General features: G+C 42.4%; 3 protein-coding genes across 3 annotated transcripts; 1 reads left to right on the top strand and 2 right to left on the bottom strand.

Moving 5' to 3' along the window:
- Positions 1-45: 45 nt before the first annotated feature.
- HETIRDRAFT_216527 (uncharacterized protein) lies at positions 46-2,199 on the bottom strand (the record flags this gene model as incomplete). The annotated part of the gene is made up of 2 exons (XM_009552316.1): positions 46-1,972; positions 2,099-2,199. Coding segments are annotated over 2 exons (2,028 nt in total), but the record flags the coding sequence as incomplete, so codon positions are not given.
- A 5,322-nt stretch (positions 2,200-7,521) lies between these two features.
- On the bottom strand, positions 7,522-8,240 carry HETIRDRAFT_118627 (uncharacterized protein; the record flags this gene model as incomplete). The annotated part of the gene is made up of 6 exons (XM_009552315.1): positions 7,522-7,542; positions 7,585-7,732; positions 7,766-7,807; positions 7,865-7,929; positions 7,986-8,045; positions 8,235-8,240. The coding sequence occupies 6 exons, from the start codon at positions 8,238-8,240 to the stop codon at positions 7,522-7,524; spliced, it is 342 nt and encodes a 113-aa protein (XP_009550610.1).
- Positions 8,241-8,750: 510 nt separating this feature from the next.
- HETIRDRAFT_421251 (uncharacterized protein) lies at positions 8,751-9,074 on the top strand (the record flags this gene model as incomplete). Its single annotated transcript, XM_009552314.1, has 2 exons — positions 8,751-8,875; positions 8,933-9,074. The coding sequence occupies 2 exons, from the start codon at positions 8,751-8,753 to the stop codon at positions 9,072-9,074; spliced, it is 267 nt and encodes an 88-aa protein (XP_009550609.1).
- Positions 9,075-19,847: the final 10,773 nt, after the last annotated feature.

The raw sequence follows: 19,847 nt of genomic DNA, 5'->3' as shown, positions 1-19,847 counted from the left end.
TGAGTCCCAGGCATTAGACATGTACTCTCCTCCCTTGTCATCCTGCAAAGCCAAAATGCACTGTCTAGTCAGGTTCTCCACATAGGCCTTGTAGTGCTTGAAAGCCTCAAACGCGTCGCTCTTCAAGCGCAGGACATAGACCACCTTGAGCTTGGTGAACTCATCAATGAAGGTGATCCAGTAGCGCATTCCAGAGTGAGTGGCAACAGGGAGAGGACCGTGGAGATCAGAGTGGACGAGTTCAAGCGGTTTGGAGGTCACAGAGCCAGTGGAGGGGAAGGGGTGAGCGTGCATCTTGCCAGAGAGACAGGGCTCGCACACAGGGTCAGGCTGCACGTCCGAATCGAGCTGTAGACCAGTAACGAGACATTCCTTGACCATCCTCTGCACTCCAGCATGGTGGTGGTGGCAGAGACGACGATGCCACAGGGACAAGTCAAGAGGGAGAGTAGAAGCGGCACCAGCAGACTGCAAAACAACGGTGGAGGTGGTCCCTTGAAGATATGCATTGTTGGAACCATCAGGAATGACTGCCATGAACCACACTGCACCGTCCCAGGAGAAATGCATTGAAGATCCTTCTATTAGCATAGAGAAGTGCTTGTGCTGAGTCAAATACAGCACAAATAGGAGATTACAGCCAAGATCAGGGACATGCAGGACGTTTGAGAACTCCACAGACTGCGCCCTCTTGCCTCCAACAACTGGATTGAACACCACAGTCCCAACACCAGCAGAATAAATGACAGACGAGTCTGCAAGACGAATGGGGATGACGAAGGGACGATAGTTGCGAAGCCAGTGGCGATGGGGCGTCATATGAGAGGTCGCACCTGTGTCCGCATTCCAATCGAGGTCAGTGACGAGTGAGGGGGCTGTGGATGAAGGGGATGGAGCAGGGGAACGAAAACTTGCATTGCCTGCAAACTGCATGGGACCAGAGGCTTCAGGGGCCTGAACCGAGTGGGCCTGCTGTGGCTTGGACTTCTTCAGCTCCTCATTGATCCTCTTGAAGCACCTGTCATCAGTGTGGCCAGTGGCACCGCAGAAGTCGCACTTGTACTGCTTCCTGGGTGGCCTAGAACGTCTGTAGGAGGTGGAGGAAGAGGAGGGGGATGAAGCAAAGGATGCCACAAGGGCCTGTGCAGAGTCTGTGGGATCAGAACGACGGGCACGGTTCAAATCCTCGCGCCTGAACGCGTCCTCGAGCTTGGAACGAGACAAGACGTCCATGAGACTGAGGGAGGAGCAGAAAGTGTCAAACTCGGAGGGGAGAGACCACAAGAGGGCCATGCAAGTGAGCTCCTCGTCCTGCTTCTTGAGATCGAAGCCAGAGTCGCGGAGGTTCTTCAGGACGCGCATAGACTCGTCCACACGATGAATGAGGGATTGGAGGGACTCATCGTTGCGCTTCTTGATCGAAAAGAGGTCCTCCATCGCATTGAAACGCGATCCAGCAGACTTCTTATTGAACTGCTCCTCCAGTTTGGTCCAAATAGCAATGGGGTCGTCCTCAATGCCCTCCAAGATGCCTCTGAACTGCTCCTTAACTGAAAGTAAGAGCGCACTAGTAGCCTTCTGAGCATTCCTCTTCCACTCTGCCACCTCCCTTGCCTCAGCAGGCTTCTCCTTTGTGCCAACAGGGGCTGTCTCATCACCAGAGACCAGAATCCACAGGCCTTTGAGACGAAGCCAGGCCTTGATCTCCTTAGACCAGGAAGGATAGTTGCGATTATTGAGAGGGGAGATGGAAGGGAGAGCGAATGAGGGGTCAGACATGGTGTGGCACGAGTGGCATAAGCAAGGAAAGGTGTTGGAAGCGATGTGGGACGATGGGAAAGGCAGGGAAAGCAATGGGGAAGATGTGGCAGCAATGGGGTGTGGCCAGAAAGGAGTGGCACAGCAGATGGGAGACCAGAAAGTGTGGATAAAACGATGTAGAGCAAAGTCGCTAGAGCGCAGGGCCCATAACCTGTTGAGTGCAGTGACAACGAAGCGACTGGCACAGAGAGAGTGCCAAAAAGAAGCTCTATAATGACAGGACTGTGATCCAGAGGGTGAGAGTCTAAATAGACACAAAGAACAGAGGGGAGCGCACCTGTGGTCCAGAGGGTAAGAGTCTGAGGAAAGAATCGCCCTCGGACCACGGGTATTTAAGCTACACAGAACAATAAGAAACGAAATAGGAAGGTATGACATCAACAGGTCATTACATGTGAAACATCTTACAAAGCGGTCAAAAGCTCCACCTGGAGGTCGGTCCGGAGTGTCAATGACATGACACAGGACCGCCTCAGCCGGCTAACCCGGTGAAACAACTGAAACAAGATAAGACAAGGTGAAAACAAAGTGAAACAGTCCAAATGGAGAAAGAAAGCAATATACCTGCTCTGGGAACGGCTGTAGGGCCGCTCCCAGCTGTAGAGGCGAGTAATCAATGAGTCCCAAAGGTGGCACGCATGTGGCATGGATGCTACACCAACTAGAACAGCCACAAACAACACGATGTCATATACCCATCTGCATGTACTGTTATGCCACAGCCAACCTTGGATTGGCTAGCCAGGCTTAGGGCCGAGCACTTTCGACTTTGCAAATAGGAAGACGGGTTTTCTTGGTGAACCAGGGTAATTTTCTCCTGCCAGTTTTTTCATCATGTTCTGATCACAACTTTGTTTAGATTGTTGCTGTATTTCATATCAACGACTTTTTTGATTCAATATGGCATCATCTGAATGAGATACCTTGGGGGCAATACACTAAATTTATGTGGCAAGTGCGTGGTACCAAGCTTGGCACAAGCTGCATTTGAGGACTTCACCGAGAGTTTGGTAACACACACAGGACAGCGATAGACCGATATTGGGATAGAAATCTTGCACCTAGGACAGGCCTTTCTTTGGAAAACTAATGCTCATGCGTACCTCCTGCAATCTGTCCTCAATGTGTTGAAGGTGACTGCTGCGATCCAAACTAATCCAGGCAGGCATGGTTACACATGATGTGCACCTTCCTGCCATTAGTGGGTGCCACATTGATTTCTACAACAGCAGTATTAGTGAGTTCGAGTGTGCATACTTCCAGATGTACACAATAGACAAGTCCATCATCTATTACCCAAAACAAGGTCAACATGGTAAATTCATCACTGCCCTTATAACAATGAATGCAGACAAGTCCACTTGCATTCTGCAACACTGCATTGGTTTGATAAGCATCTATCAGAACGCATAGGAAAACATCCCATACAATGCTTAAGTTGAGGTCTATATTCCCATCCAATTCGCCTTGACCACCATAACCTCTTTGAGCCAGGCTGTCATAGTCAGATCTTTGCTGAAGCTTCCCAGAGCTTGGTGGTGGTAAGACAATCTATTAACCACGATAGTTCTAGCCTGATACTAATCTGCTTACAACAGGGCATGGCACATACTTCGTCTCCAGGCTATCTTGACCCTGCTGAGCTATCAGATCACAGTAATGGTAGAGCACTGCCTCACACCATATGCGAACTCTGATGGCAGACCTTGTCTAGTTGATGAACAGCCTCTACAGCCGTCCAGACAATACCAAGGCTGGAAAGGACATAACCATGTCCACCGACAATGCCATGCTCATGCTTGGATTCGATGGCAATGCACAAAATGAGCATGAGATCGAGGATGATGATGGTGATGTCATTGTTATGGCTGTGGAGGATTAAGGGAAGCTGGCCTAGTCACACGGCACGTTCTTCCTCCACATTCTCAGCATCCCAGACGACTCTCCTTGTCCTCGCTTGTATAGTGGCCAAACCCTTGCATTTACGACCTACAAGCTGGTATTCAAGATGGACTTTGATTCACTCCAGAGGAGATACAACTCTACATGCTGTGTCCCGCCTGTGCCGACTGTTGTGACCAAGCACGCCACCTCTTGGAAGGAGATCCCTGGTTGATGCACTATGGAGGCTGGAACCACATTGTTTCCCAAATTAAACAACCTTCACGAAGTTTGCATATAGGACAATGGCGATGATAACAATAAGCTTCATTTCGATCACCTACCCATGACGATCAACTAGTTGCTCACTAAAATCTGGTACTAATGTTGGTCTAACTGGTATCAGAAAGCAGCAGTCCCAAAAAACAGCAACCTCCCAACCTACCTCCAACTGACTGCAGATAAGTATAAAAATATAGACCTTGACTGGATACTTAATGACAATCTTGCAACCATGTTCCATGCAGCATTCTGGAGGCAGGCAGCTACTGATGAGTAAAGGCACTAGTTTGGGTACTTTTTCCCCATGCCTAGATATGTCATTCCTCTGAGTGCAATAGAGTGGCGATTCTGCCAGTACTACAACTCCTGGTGGGACTTGATTAAGAACAAGATGGACAACAACATCGATCAAAACCAGGTTAAAAAAGCGTTATAGAAGAAATAGGTGGGGCTGGCCTAGATCCCGAAAGTGTCTCCCTTTTGCGTGTAGGACTATCATCCCTGGAAAGCAGGTTAGTGAGTACCCAAGGGGCTGAAGCCTAGGACAAGCAACAATAGCACCCCGAACATATTTATGAATCCTCATTGAGGCCCAGCATGGTTTGAACCTGAGGAGGGGTTAGAAGACAACTACCTTTAAGAAGCTCAAGATCTCTCACCTGTGAGTTACTTTGTCTTTCTTATCTGTTCTTTCTCTACACCTGTCCTAACAAACCCTGCCCCATTGTCCTTGCAGCTTATCTCTTAGCATAGACTAAACATGCGTGTGGTGAGGTCATTTACTGTGCGTGTGGTGAGGTCATTTACTGTCCAAGATTCATTTCATTCTGACACAGTATCTGTTATGGGCTCGAGTAAATTTGTTGTTGCTGTATATAAATGAATGATGCCTTTGAAAACACCCGCTTCAAGTCTGGCAGAGCCTATGTGTAATTGGATTTGTTGAACTTGTGAGTGTTGGAAACGTGTAGGTTGCCGGTTTGTACTAATTCCTTAGCTATAAGCAGTCATCTTGGACATCAGCTGCTAACCTAACTGCTTGATGGAATCATTGTGCATAGAGTTGTCTTGGACAACATATGGGAGCAGTTGTTCTTAATTAGCCATCAGACTCTTGAGGTGTCGACTTAGTGCAAGTGAAAGCCAGAGTATTGCTTCCCTAGGCAGATCTCTCGCCTACATATCTAAAAGAGGACATGAAAAAAGTAATTAAAGCAGCTTAAAAGTTATGTGTTATAGTTTAGTCGGAGAGGTAGGTCAAGTCAATTACTTCTACTAAGCCTTCAACTCTTTGATGACCTGCATGGCTTCGACCACCCTCTTGATTTTGAACAGGTGCCAATATGGTAGCCTGCACATGAGAGGGCACCATGAGCCATTTGATGTGGCACTGTTAGTTGCTAGGGCCTATAACAGGGAATAGGCCTTCAGAGTCTTGGACATGCTCGCCCCTCTGCTTGAGAGCAAAGGTTTCTGCCTCTGTGTCTAATGCATTGTTGTTGCTGTCAAATGTGTGAGTGTTGTCAATAGGGACATCTCTATCTACCACGGCATTCCCATTCTTAACCTTGTTTACCAAGGGGGTATTCAATGATGCCTCTAAATCAAGAATAGCCCAACCCTAATCAGTAATTCCTGTGGGGGCGTTCACTAGCATCTCTGTCTAGCAGATAGCCTGGCCTAATCCCTTACAGCCCATCACTCTCTCCAGCTGCCCTACCATAGTGTGCTTAGTTGCTGCCAAATGTAGCAACACATCCAGATCTAAGCTTACATCCCAACCGGACTCCTCCAGAAGCCATTAGGTCGAATAGACGTCTTGCGCATATTCCGGTGATGAGCATTCATCCGCGCTAGGGTCCGAGGGAGGTATTTGGGAAGCTTTGGGGAGATACCAAATAGCATAGACGAGTACTAAAGATGCTAACTTGCACCAAACATGGTCAGTCCCTACCCGACCAACCACAACCCTCTGAGGGATGTTCAGCAGCACTTAGGTCAGTTCGCCCACATTTCACATACTTACCATGACCACACAGGAGTGTTACAATAGGTGTTTACGGGATTAGAGCCAGTATTCCGTGTCGGCCAATGTTCTCCATGAGTTAGTCAGTCCTTATCGCTTATCTTCCTGACTTCCACATGGTTGGTCAAAGGTGATTTTGCACCATTACTTGGCCATCCTAGTTGTATGTTACTTCTTCTTTATTATCCTTGGCTCACTAATACCTGTTCCTGCTACCTACACTTGGGCAATAGATCCCAAATGTTCAGGATTTTGACATCACTGATTACCTTTTACCTTATCACCTTTGAAACCCATATGGACATCTTACCTACCTTCTTATCTTTTCTGATCGCTAGGGCTTGGCACTCATTTGACATCTACTCTTATTTCGTGTTTGATATTTTACTTAGGGGCACTGTTTACTATAAAAACCCTATATACAAACTCTGGAAAACCAGCTTTCACACCCCATAGTTTAGAGCTCATTCACACTCATCTCAACCATCAAAATCGTCTTCATTGACTCCCAAAAACTTGTCATTCTCATCGTTTGGCCTTGTTTGCATTTGTACTCGTCTCTTCGCTTGTACTCCTTGTTCTTCCTTGTGTATTGTCAGAGTCCCGTGTGGCTCTTGAAGCACGTAGTTGTCGGTCGCGATACTACCTTCTCGTTACCGACCAAATTGCTGACACAACTAACCGAACGTTCAGTCAGTGTTTGGTGCAGTCCTGAAACCGTTCGGGCGCTATAATCTCACACTTCTTGCTGCTTCACAGTGCACCATCAATTTCTAAAGTCCTCACTAATGATTCCTTGTGTATTAGATACTAGCTCCAGCACCCCTGCATTAGAGGTTGTTTTGGTGTTGTGCTTAGCACTTAGAGCCACCTTTAGCATATCACCGACACATCCAAGACCTCCTTTACCTCTTTTTGGATGTTGGTGATAAAAATGCCATTTGGGGCCTCAAAGAACAAAATATGAGGGTTCGAATTGGACTGATGGGGGCTGGTCAGAATTGCACATGAGGAAGAAAATGATGCACACACTTTAGTACACAAGATGAGCCTAACCTGTCTGAGCCTTGCCCAGTAGAAAAACCTTTTCCACAGCCAGTCCGAGAATTCCATTTTTAGGTTGTGACCATATATTAAGTGTTGCGGGGCAATCTGGTAATGCTTTGGTAATGATGCCATGCTTAGCAGAGGTGGGGCAAGACGGGTAGGAAGGACAACAAAGAGGCAATATGGTAAGTGGGGGTAGGGCAGACAGTAAAAATGGTGGAGGGGGGATAGATCAACTGTTAGCTAGAAAAGTGCTGGCTGGTGTGATGGCGATTATATAGCCCTTGCCCCACCTGTAGGGTGTCTTCCTTGCCAAACTTGACACCACTCTGGAATTCAGTAAAGGCTCTCTAAACCTTCACATTGCCAATCTATTGATGCATCGAGTCATCAGGGTCAAACGGCTGCTCCATGCAAAGTATGTTCTATCGCTCAAGCCACAAGTTTTTTGTGTTTTCATTCATTTATAAAGATAAGGTTAGACTCTGTGAAAGGGCGATACAAGGTGCTTACATACAAATTCTCACCTCACACCATACTTGAGGTGAAACCCACTCCACACAGACATGCCTCAAGGACTTCAGAGGCAATGTGGATGCATTATACTCATAATCCCTGCTTGCCATCGCGCCTGCCTGCAGGTTGGTGCTCAGCGTGGCTGGCCATGTGTCGCACCTGGTGAGATTAGGTAATGGCCATCACACTCACATTGATGATGCCCATTTATCCCCCTGAAACACAGGCCTATGGCTATATCATATTGTCATATCAGCTCAATTTTGAGCAGTAAAAAATAACTAAACTCACCGATATTGAGCTTCTCCCATGACATAGGGGTTCATTGCAGAAGGGTGGGAGGTGTGGACAATGCACTAAATAATCGGAGCAACTCATAGATTGTGCAGAGACACAGATAAACAAGACTGACCATGATGTATAGCCATCTGCCCTCAGTGCCCAAGTTGGACTCATTGGAGCATTTGACATGCTATGCATGTGTCGTTTGTGCCATATGTGATGTCCACGTCAGCTGCAATGTCCATGGCATGCAGATAGTTTCCACATAAGCTCAAGGGTCACTGGTGGAAGGGAGGATGTGCCTCTTCAGCTATTCGGGCAAGGATGAGATTTATGAATGTGCGTATCTCAGGAAGAATTGGTATGAATAACGACATACCTGCATCCTCAGAAAGATTCTGGGTCTGTTCCCCCTATCTGCTGCTAGAGTCCATTGTCCTTGTCCTAGTCTTCTGCCAGGTGCATGGTCCCACTAGAGTCCATCATCCTTGTCCTGGTCTTCCACCAGGTGCATGGTCGGTGAGCCAGTCATTCATCAAAGGCAGCTTACATCTAAAGAACAGAGATGGGTTTTTATGCTTAAAAGGCGGAAATTTCTAAGAGAACGAGAGGGAGAGGGAGGGATTTGTGTGCGTGGGTAGGTTGTCTGCTGCTAAGTGAATATGAGACTGAGCTTCCAAGGAGAGCTATTTGAGTTTGCTTACTGGTGGGAAAGATCCTAGCTGCAATAGCTAGAAGTTGAAGCAATGAGAGACCATCAGAAAGAGCATGGGGTAATGAAGAGCGATATGGGACAGGACATAAAGAAGATGGGTAGAACTGAGGCAGGACAAGGAGGTAGGCAAAACATTGCCATGACACAGTCACGTTGTGTCCTGCGACGCAATCACACCAAATGAGATGCAACACCACAATCTGCTACAATCTTGCCAAGTTGACAAGTGCTAATCCATCCTTGCTCCATCCACACCTCATCCACCAACCTCAGACTTTTGCTATGATTCTTGGAACTGCCTCAAGGTAGATACTTTCATTGTTGATTTATTTTCTGCTTGTGCTGAATATCTCTTCCCTCAGTTTCACTCTTATCCTGCTTATAGTCGCCACTAGCTATTTCTACCCCTTGGGCATGAACTCTCCCCTCCGTTTTTCAGATATTGAGGGTATGGCATCGACACATGAACTCATTGGCACACACACATCACCGGTCCTATTGTGATGCTCTACAAGACACTGTGAGTGAGCTTGGGTGATGACTGGCTCACCCTCTGCCTCTGCTCTACTACAAGTAACAGGTCTGGGTAGGGTCTTGTCAGAAATTATGTGTCTTATCTCACAAAATAATTGACAGAGCACTAACCTTGCAAAAGACCTGGGTCAGGCTTATAGTAACCTAAGACTATTACTTAATTGTCGCAGTGACTTAACAAATGCTGTAGTGTGACAATATGGTTGCAGTATCGTAACAGTGCCATCCCAGTATAGTGGTGGTACAGTTGTATCTTCGAGAGCTGTGCATGTTGAACTAATTTGACTTTGATAGTGGGTCCTCACAAATTTGCTCTATAATGAAAAGACGAACATAAGATTAGGAAGAGAGGTTAGAATAAATTATTGCTTGATTACAAGTTGTTGTATTCAGCACTACAAGAATGACATGGGCGACTCAGGTTAGACTTACAGGGTAAGGACGTCACAGACGACTTATTGCTGAACTAAAGTTTTGCTCACCTGTTCTGCCATTATGCAGGGTTTGCAGAGAGGTGATGTCACAAACAACTCAGATCAGGACATCACAGACAACTTGGGTCAAAATATCGCAGACAACGCGGGTCAGGATGTCGCAGACAACTCAGGTTTGGCTTACTAGGTAAAGACATCACAGATGACTTGTTGCTAAATGAAATTCTTGCTTACCTGTTCTGCTATCACGCAGGGTTCACAGAGAGCTGACGTTGCAGATGACTTAGGTCAGGATGTCACAGACAAGTCAGGTCAGGACGTCGCAGATGCCTTAGATTAGGATGTCATAGACGCCTCGGATTAGGACATCACAGACGCCTTGGGTCAAAACGTTACAGATAACTTGGGTCTGGCTTACCGGGTAAGGACATCACAGACAACTTGTTGCTGAACAAAATTCTTGCTCACTTGTTCTGCCATCACGCAGGGTTTATAGAGAGCTGATGTTGCAGATAACTTAGGTTAGGATGTCACAGACAACTCAGGTCAGGACATCACAGACGACTTGGGTCTAGCTTACCAGGTAAGGATGTCCCAGACAACTTGGTTTAGGCCCACAGGGTAGGGATGTCTCAGACAACTCAGTTTTGAATCAAAGAGTGAGCTCACACTCTTCTTTAGTCACCTAGTATTTATGGAATGTGGACATTACAGATGACTCAAGTTAGGTTTATAAGGTAAGGACATCTCAGATAACTTGGTGCTGAATTAAAAAGTGAGCTGATAGTCTTCTGCAGTCACCCAGGGATTATAGAGCACAGACGTCACAGACATCTTGGATCAGGCTTACAAGGTCTACAGAGCATGGACATTATAAACAACTTGGGTCAGGCTTATAGTATAAGCACATCTCAGACAACTTGGGTTTTTACAAGGTAAGGATGTCTTAAATAACTTGGTGCTAAATCAAATTATAAGCTTATACTGTTCTGCAGTCACTCAGGGTTTACAGAGCCTGGATATTATAGATGACTTAGGTGAGGAGGTAACAATGAGTGGAGTAGTAGGTAGGGAAAGGTGAACTATGCTAATGTTCATTCTTTATCTGGAAAACCACCCATTTGTATTAAGCTCTAATTAGTTCTATTTATGCATAATTAAGAACAATTAGGATTAGACATTTTTAGCTTACCCCCCCTCTAAACCTGTTTTAATTAGACATAATTTTCCTAAATTAGGAATTATTAGGATTGATTATAACTTGAAATTTCGGAATAATAATAATAAATCAAGCATCACAATTCTCATAGCCTTTTTATAGAGTCATGTCTATTAGAGCACTATTTAAATACCTAAACACAGAATATACCTTATAACAAACTTGCCTTTTGCCAGAGTTGAACCAACAACCTCATGTATACAAGCACCTGGGACAGATGCTCTAAGCCACTAAGCCACAAGGTCTAATATATGAGCTTGGTAATCTAGATAAGTGAACATAATATAGGCAACCTCAACATCTCTAATTTACTCAACATTTATCTTTTCTTTATCTAATAAATAAATAGGTCAATAAATACCTAAAAAGTCAGGTCTTTCAGGATTTAGTTTAAACACCAGCTAAGAAAATAATAAACCAATAGGAAATAAATAATACACTTTATATATGGTAAAAACAAATTGTGGCACTGACATAATTTGGATTTAGAATATGTAAAACTATGATTAAGTATAATATTCAATGGGACTCTACTAGTATTAATAATGCTGCCTTAATTTGCAAATTTGATCAAAAACATAATTATGAATAATTAGCTATAATTAGCTCAAATTAGTATCATTAATAATTATCAATCATTAAGATCTAATAAGAGAGAGGGGTTTTCCAAATAGCCACTAGTGAGATGGAGGATGAGGACAAGGGTATATATATAGCATGCCTATGTATAAATAAGCACAAGATTGTTAGAGATGATCTTGATATGCTTAGTGCATAGCAGGCAAATATATTATTCAGGCACTATATACCAACATGACTGTCTTTTCCATGGCCCAAGTTTGAGCATCTTCTGTATAACAAGGCAATAGACAGTGTGGATGGCACTGATAATTGTAATATCAATAGTGGTTATGATTATGTGCTGCACAGGACAGTATTAACCACTGCACTAATAAACAAGGTCTGCAAGGCTGCATGTAAGCACATCCCTAAGCCCAACCTGCACATTGTGTCCTGTAATGACCAGTAGCAGGCATTGGCTGACAATGATAACTTCAATGATCTTGTATGCAAGGCCAAGGTACTAAGGTCTTCATAGTCTCTTGTGGCAGCTGCTAAGCTGTCAACAAAGTGGCTGGGGCATCAATATATATTTCTCTCTTTCTATATCCCTTGTAAAGACAGCTATTGTTTAGCAAAAGAGCTACAAAATAATGGTGCAAGCATATATGAAGAAGAGTAATATGCCAAAATAATATAGAATGTGCCACATATTTACCTTCTCACTAATAGAGCAGTACTACTTACTATTTCCTACTGCTAATTGAAGACTTCTTGGTATGGAATTAGTGCTAATATTATAAAATAGAATCCAATCCAATGCTTATAATATATTGCTCTCAATGAGGAAATTAGACACTTTTAGATGCTATTAACACTTTTAGATACCTTTAGACACTATTAGATATAATCCAGAGCTAATACAAGGGGGTGGTTTTCCAAATGTTGGGGGCAAGTATAAAGAACTACCCTATAAATTGAATAATACCTTCCATTTCTGTTTCAGCCATTTGTTGAGCTATAATATAATAAGTTGTTGACTGATGTTTTTACATGATGATAGCTGGCTTAGTAATCTCAATTTGAAGATTGATGCTTATGTTTAGCCACAGGCACATGCTATTGAAGTTGGTCAGCTTCCAGCCAACCTTGCCTTCATCCACTAACTTGTCGGTAGTCTCAGCAATGATGCAGGACAAAGTGAGAGTACAGGAGGGGTTGACAAATGTGATAAAGGGTTAAGAGGTTGAGCATGCATGTATAGGCTGGGGAAGATATGTGGGCTTGGACATGGGTTACAGGAAAAGATGGGTGCATAGGTCCAAGGAAAGGAACTGAAGGCACTCGGTAGTAAGTAAATGTGGGCTAGAAGGGACAAGTATAGGCTCCAAAGGACATATATGGACAGATATAGCTTTTAGGTGATAGAGGTTGTGTGGACATCTGGAAAAACACCCCCTTGTATTAGCTCCGGATTATATCTAATAGTGTCTAAAAGTATCTAAAAGTGTTAATAGTCAAAGTGTCTAATTTCCTAATTAGGAGCAACATATTGTGAGCATTGGATTGGTTTCTAATTTCATGATATTGGCACTAATTCTATACTAAGAAGTCTTTAATTATTAGTAGGAAATAGTAAGCACTACTGCTCTTCAGTGAGAAGATAAAGATGTGGCACATTCTATACTATTTCAGCATATTACTCTCCTTCATATATGCCTATACTATTATCTTGTAGCTCTTTTGCTGACTTTCCAGCTGCTTTTATAAGGGATATAAAAAGAGAGAAATGTGCATTGATGCCCCTAGCCACTTTGTTGGCAGCTTGGCAGCTGCCATAAGAGGCTATGAAGACCTAGGTACCTTGGCCTTGCACACAAGATCATTAAAGTTGTCATTGTTAGCCAATGCCTGCTACTAGTCATTATAGGACACAACATGTGGGTTGGACTTAGGGATATGCTATATGCAGCCTTGTAGACCTTGTCTATTAGTATAGTGGCTAATACTGTCTTGTGCATGATATATTTGCCTGCCATATAGGAAATATATGCATTAAGCATATTAAGATCACCTCCAACAATCTTGTGCTTATTTATATATAGGCATGCCATAAATATACTCTTGTCCCCACCCTCTACCTCACTAGTGGCTATTTGGAAAACCCCTCTCTCTTATTGGATCTTGATTATTCATAATCATGTTTTTGATCAAATTTGCAAATTCAGGTAGCATTGTCCATACTAGTAGAGTCCCATTGGATATTACACTCAATCATAGTTTTACACATTCTTAGTCCAAATTGTATAAGTGCCATAATTTATTTTTATCCTATATAAAGTGTATTATTGATTTTCCATTGGTTTATTATTTTCTTAGCTGGTGTTTAAACTAAATCCTGAAAGACCTGACTTTTTAGGTATTTATTGACTTATTTATTTATAAGATAGAGGAAAGATAGATATTAAATAAAATTAGAGATGTTGAGGTTGCCTATATTATGTCTACTTATTTAGATTACCAAGTTTATATATTAGACCTTGTGGCTTAGTGGCTTAGAGCATCTGTCCCGAGTGCTTGCATACATGAGGTTGTTGGTTCAACTCTGGCAGAAGGCAAGTTTGTTATAAGGTATATTCTGTGTTTAGGTATTGAACTAGTGTTTAAATAGACATGACTCTATAAGAAGGCTATGAGAACTGTGATGCTTGATTTATTATAATTTTTCCGAAATCTCAAGTTATAATCAATCCTAATAATTCCTAATTTAGGAAAATTATATCTAATTAAAACAGGTTTAGAGGGGGGGTAAGCTAAAAATGTCTAATCCTAATTGTTCTTAATTATGCATAAATAGAACTAATTAGAGCTTAATACAAATGGGTGGTTTTCCAGATGGAATAAAGGAATCATCCATGCATGTATGAGCACAAAAATAGGATTGACTGTCAAAGAGGTTGAATAAGCAGCAGGCTGGGAGTTGAAGGGATTGAGGGGGTCATGCCAATACAGGTTAAACAAGGAGTGGATGGGAAGGTTGAGAAATAGAGGTATAGATCTTGGTAACACTCAATCTCCATCTTCCTAGCTTATGTCTCTACTGCTAGCTCTTCCTCATTGATGCACTGAAACACATATGGCATGATATTTGCATTACTTTGTCTGTGAGCTCTGAGTGCACATGGGGCAGGAGTGGGGGCATGTGGAAGAACAGTGACTGTGCAGGGATGGCGAGGTCTTAGCAGCAACTTAGGATGAGGGGCAGTGGACAAGAGCACAACAAAGTGATGATGTTGCATAGGAATATAAGAAGAATGTGCATGGGATTGACAAGGGAGAAGAAATAACATGCAATGAAAAGAGGCAAGAGATATCAGAAGAGCAGTAGGCATCAAATATGCAGATAAAACTATTCACTAACAAATACAGAAAATATATGGACAAAAAGAAGGTGAATGGGATGCACATAGCAAAAGATCAGCTAGTGCAGCAGTAAAAAACATAGTGCTATAAGCAAACACATGAAGACATAGAAAGCAAAAATCACCTTTACTAAATGTGTACCATTTTGATCAGTAGTAATGGCCGATGAGGCATGCATGTATTATCTTCTGTTGTTATGGTTGTTGTGGATTGTATATATGCCATCCAGGATAAAGACTCTAGGGTATGAGGTTATAAGGCCTATGCATCATTGCTCATGTGGTATAGGTTTCAGTCTGTGTCATTCTGTATCCAGGGTCATGGGTACATATGTGCATGACTTAGACACTAATTGACACTTGTCATCAAGGAGCATTGCACCCTCATATGATGTCATAACACAAACAAGTTTGTGTCTTGGCAGGATAATTTCCAAGAATGTTCTATAGGAAGAAATAACTATACAAGTATAGGCTGATACAAGAAACATTAGAGAAGAATAGGAAATTGAAGAGCAAGATGATTCAAGAACTGCTAGTAATCACATCTGTGAATCACTCCCTCACATCATGTCTAACAATATTTCTATATGCTCATCACTCTGGGGCACATTCCCTCGATCATTGTTCTATCTTCATCACCACACAGAGCTTTAATAGCCACTACTGGACTTCTATCCACTAATTGTCCCATTAGGTCTACAACCTAACTTGCTTAATATATCCTTTGTCTTCCTATCACCTCACTTTTTTATAACCATTTCCTACAAATCCACATACCATATCAATGTCACCTTCAATACTCTTTTAGCTCTCTCACCTTTGAATGAGCCACCAATGATGTTAATCCCTTCTGCTGAAGATGGAATTCAACTGCCATCAGTCTTGGCCAGAGGAATATCAATGAAAGTCTGTGTTCTTTCTAGAAAAGAGGGGATTTGGTTAGAAGATAGGGTTTTAATGGATGTGATTAAAAGAAAGCTAAATGGTGGCTATGAGTTTATAACTATCATTCTTTCCAAAATAGTCTGGCGAGACAATCATATTGCTATTTTTGGTAGGGCAGGCAACAAGCAGCAGTTTATAGTGGTGACATCTATATTCTATGTCAACTCCCCTCCTCTACTTGGCTATGTGATGTATTACGTGTTTGGTAAGTACATTTGAGCTCTTTTTAGCTCTGACTATGAACATGTTCCCATATCTGATGGCAATGTCTTGGAGATTGAGGCAAGCATTAGCAAAAGTGGGAGGCATGATCTTTTATCAATTTGCTAGGCCATAAATGCTTTACCTATTCATAATTCATTAAGTTCTTATTCTTTTAGTCCAGTGTTTCTGGTTTATTTCTTTCCCTAAAATTTATACAGCCTTTATATTATAAGTATTACACTCTCACTTGGCTCCAGTTTCATGCTTAGGATGTGGATGGACATTTTGATCTATATTTATTAACAAAGCTGCCTTGGTGCTATTTTAACAGACCAGATGAAGCCTAGAAAAAACCAGAGTAGAGCCAAACTGATCCAGACTCTTATAGAATTGCATGGACCCCGCGTGCTTTTGAATGCACTGAGAGGCTTTGTAATGGCTTAGTAAGTGGATGAGGAATCGAGAGGCTAGAGAACCTAGAGCTGCTCAGATAACTAATAGAGAATCTGGAATAATTCCAGGCCATGCTCTGGAGGAATCTAGGAAAGCCTACTCTATTCTAGTTTAAACCAGACACTTTATTCAACAATCTTTAGCATCTAGATACATCTGTAAATACCCAAATCCAGGTCTCATACATAGCCTCTCCAAAAACACATAAAAGAAGAGTGCATGTGCCCTAAACTATAAACAGTTTGTTGCCTATATTATTGAAGTTGCTCTTGCCCTGTAAAGTGATCTTTACTTTGTAAGATAGTCTTCACTAATCACTGAAGTCTCTGAAGTCAGCACCAAGTATTTTCTGATAAGTCTAAAGTTGTGTTAGTCTAAATGGGACAATGAGTTAGTTTTGAGTCTGATCTGGTTAGAAAATGTCTGAACCTGTATCAGTAAAGAAGCTCTAAAAACACCAAGTTTAACACCTATTAGTCTGATATCCTGGTCTTGTCTCTTCATCATACTTATCCTCTGGATTCTTTCAAACAGAAAGAGTCTGAATTCAGGAAAGTAATTCTCAAGCTTCTCTACCAATCCTAATGCACAGCACCTTGATAGGAACAACATACTTAATAGCATGCTAGTAACCACTCCTTTAGGATCCATACATCTTCTGACATAGGCACACAGCTTTGCATAGTAAAATAAACTGGTACCACTATATAAATAGAGAAATTACCCTCAACAACGAACAACTAGGCTGCTCTAGAAGAGAAGGAAAACTTGAGTCAGTCTAGGCAACAATTCTTTGGAATTGGTTGGCATATTAATTAGACTATTTTTTACCCTCCAACTTCAAAGCATCTCATCATACAACAATGAGTGCATCCACCCACTATCACTCTTGTTAGACTTGGCCAAGAGTGCACATGAACAGCCCTAGAAGATTACTAATAGGTTTTGTCAATAAGACTTATCTGATTTAGTAGGCAAACTAGGGGAACATAACAAGCCTGGCACCATTGCACATGCCTCTATTTGACTTTAGCTGGTAATTCTGAAGCATTGAGATCCTATTGGCCACTTTCCCAACCACACTATTAAATCCCTCATCAGTGGCTTACATATATTCCATTTGGACATGAACTCACTCCTTAGCCCACTCTTTTAGATGCCACTTCAATTGCCCTCAACATCCTTCATCCTTTGGCATAGAGCAAGGTCATTGAGGTATGCTCTTAGCTAGCCTTGGTAGCATATAACTAGACATTGGTCTGTGATGCCTGTATGAGTAACTTAAGTGGCCATGGGGGCAGTGCTCTATGCAGCAGAATGCTAGGCCTAGAGCATGTGCAATAGCCATAGACTTAAGCAGAGAGGTAAGTATAATAAGGCACTCATTGGACATGTCAGAGGTCAAAAGCTAATATACAAGCTCCATGGCATAGATCTTGTTGATAAAGAAGTTGAGGGAGACTTGCAGCAGTTTTTGTACTAGACTATAGCCTAATAACTGTTGAGAATATCATTGGACCCTTGTTGGAGGTTTGGTCAAGAGTAGCTTGATCATTTAGGCAGTAGGAATAGACTGCAGGTATAGGGAAATAATGAGCTGGCATGTGGCTAGGTGTAGCTGTCAGATGAGTTAGAATGAAAAGGGCAAGTGAGATGCTACGCAGTATTTGCATATTTGGTACATTGTTCAAAAAGGAATGGAGCTCCACCTAAGTCTCTTAAAACTTCCACAGCTCTCCTTATAGGCAAGTAGGGGACATGTCAGAAGAGAGGCTGCTCTTTCTTAGGCACACATGTTGCTGCTATTGCATGCTATCTATGTGCTTAGACTGACTAGAACCTTCCTAAAAAGTAGAAAGCTGGACATGACTTTGGATGCAATAAAAGCAGCAAAAGCCCTGCCCTAAGCTAAGCAAAAGATATAGGACTAATTGAGAAAGAGGGTGCTGAGACTAGTCAATAGCATAAATATTAAATACATGATAGCAGAAAGAGCCTATTATAAAGAACATCTTACTAAGGTGGACATGTGCAAAATGTACATATTGTCTGACCATGTGCCTGAGTGGTATAGATATCAATAAAGGACCGTCAATAACAGCTTGACTAATTGCCACAATAGCTTGAGCTGCAGTCATGCAAGAGAAGTAGGAAGAAGAGACTATAAGGTGCAAAAGGCAATAGAAAGATGTACTCTTGATAATACTTGCATTATCAGGGCCTTGGTGGAGGCCTATCATTTGCTTGCATTGTTACAAGCACAAAAAAGTATATGTTGAGAATATAACAAATACAAATGTATTCACCACAGCAGGTCTGAGCTATAAAGATAAAAGCTTGAGCATGGTCTTTAGAAGATGCATAGAAGTGGATGTGTTTCACAGCAGAACACATGTATAGAAGTGGATGTGGTTCACAGCAGAACACATGTGCATGGACTCAGATAAATAAGAACAGGTGCATAGCACTGAGGGAACATGTGTGCACACACGGGAATAAGTGTGAGGATACTGCATAGCAGGGCTATATGGGCTAAGGGAATGACATAATATAATATCAAGAGTAGAATATCACCATTAAGGAAATCAAAGGGATATAGGTCAAAAAGAGGGCAGGCAGAAAGTTGAGACTGGGATGTACACATATGCAGGAAAGGGCTGATGCAAGGAGTGACAATAACACATATTCATAAGGCTTATCATGTTTAGTAAGTGCGCACCTACCATGATGTCTTTATTGTCTATGCTTACCTTGCTCCCAGCCTATCTTTCCTTTGTCTCCAGTCTTCTTTCACTTCCTTAGCTACTAGTCAGTTAGATTAGGTTGAGCATAGAGGTTGAAGTGTTGCATCATTAAGAAGATAAAGAGAGGTCAGGATATGAGATTGTGGGGTTGAGTGTGTGTACAGTGTCAGCAATGATGCAGGACAAGGGTACAAATGGGCAGAGGGGTTACTGAGAAGTTGGATGTGTGTGTGTAAGCTGGCAGAGTCACATGTAAGCAAGTGTGAGGGCACTTGGTAATAGGCAAGGGATGAATAGTAAGAATAAGGGCAGAGGGTATAGACCTTGGAAATGCTTAGCCACTTCTAAGCCACTTTTTTTCTAACTCATCTCTTCACTGTCAGTAATTCCTTGGCCTTTTAATCAATGCTCAGTGATATCTATAATGCTCTGTGCATGGACATAGAGCATGAGTATGGTGGAAGCAGGGGCACAAGGAGAGATAGTGATAGTGACTATTGAGAAACAGCAATGATACACTAGAGATAGCTCTAAGTGCCAAGCATAACACCTAAACAACCTCTAGAGCAAAGGGGTGCTAAAGCTAGTATCTAATACACAAGGAATTATTAGTTATGACTTTAAGAAATTGAAGATGCACTGAGAAGCAATAGGGAGGGTAATATTATAGTGCCTAACTAGTTTCAGGACTATGCCAAACACCAACTAAACATTTGGTTGGTTATGTTGGGGATTCGGTTGGTAATAAGAAGGTAGTA

This window comes from Heterobasidion irregulare, assembly GCF_000320585.1.
Source record: "Heterobasidion irregulare TC 32-1 unplaced genomic scaffold scaffold_10, whole genome shotgun sequence".
Taxonomy (NCBI): Eukaryota; Fungi; Basidiomycota; class Agaricomycetes; order Russulales; family Bondarzewiaceae; genus Heterobasidion; species Heterobasidion irregulare.
This window is presented reverse-complemented; position numbering and strand designations above follow the sequence as displayed.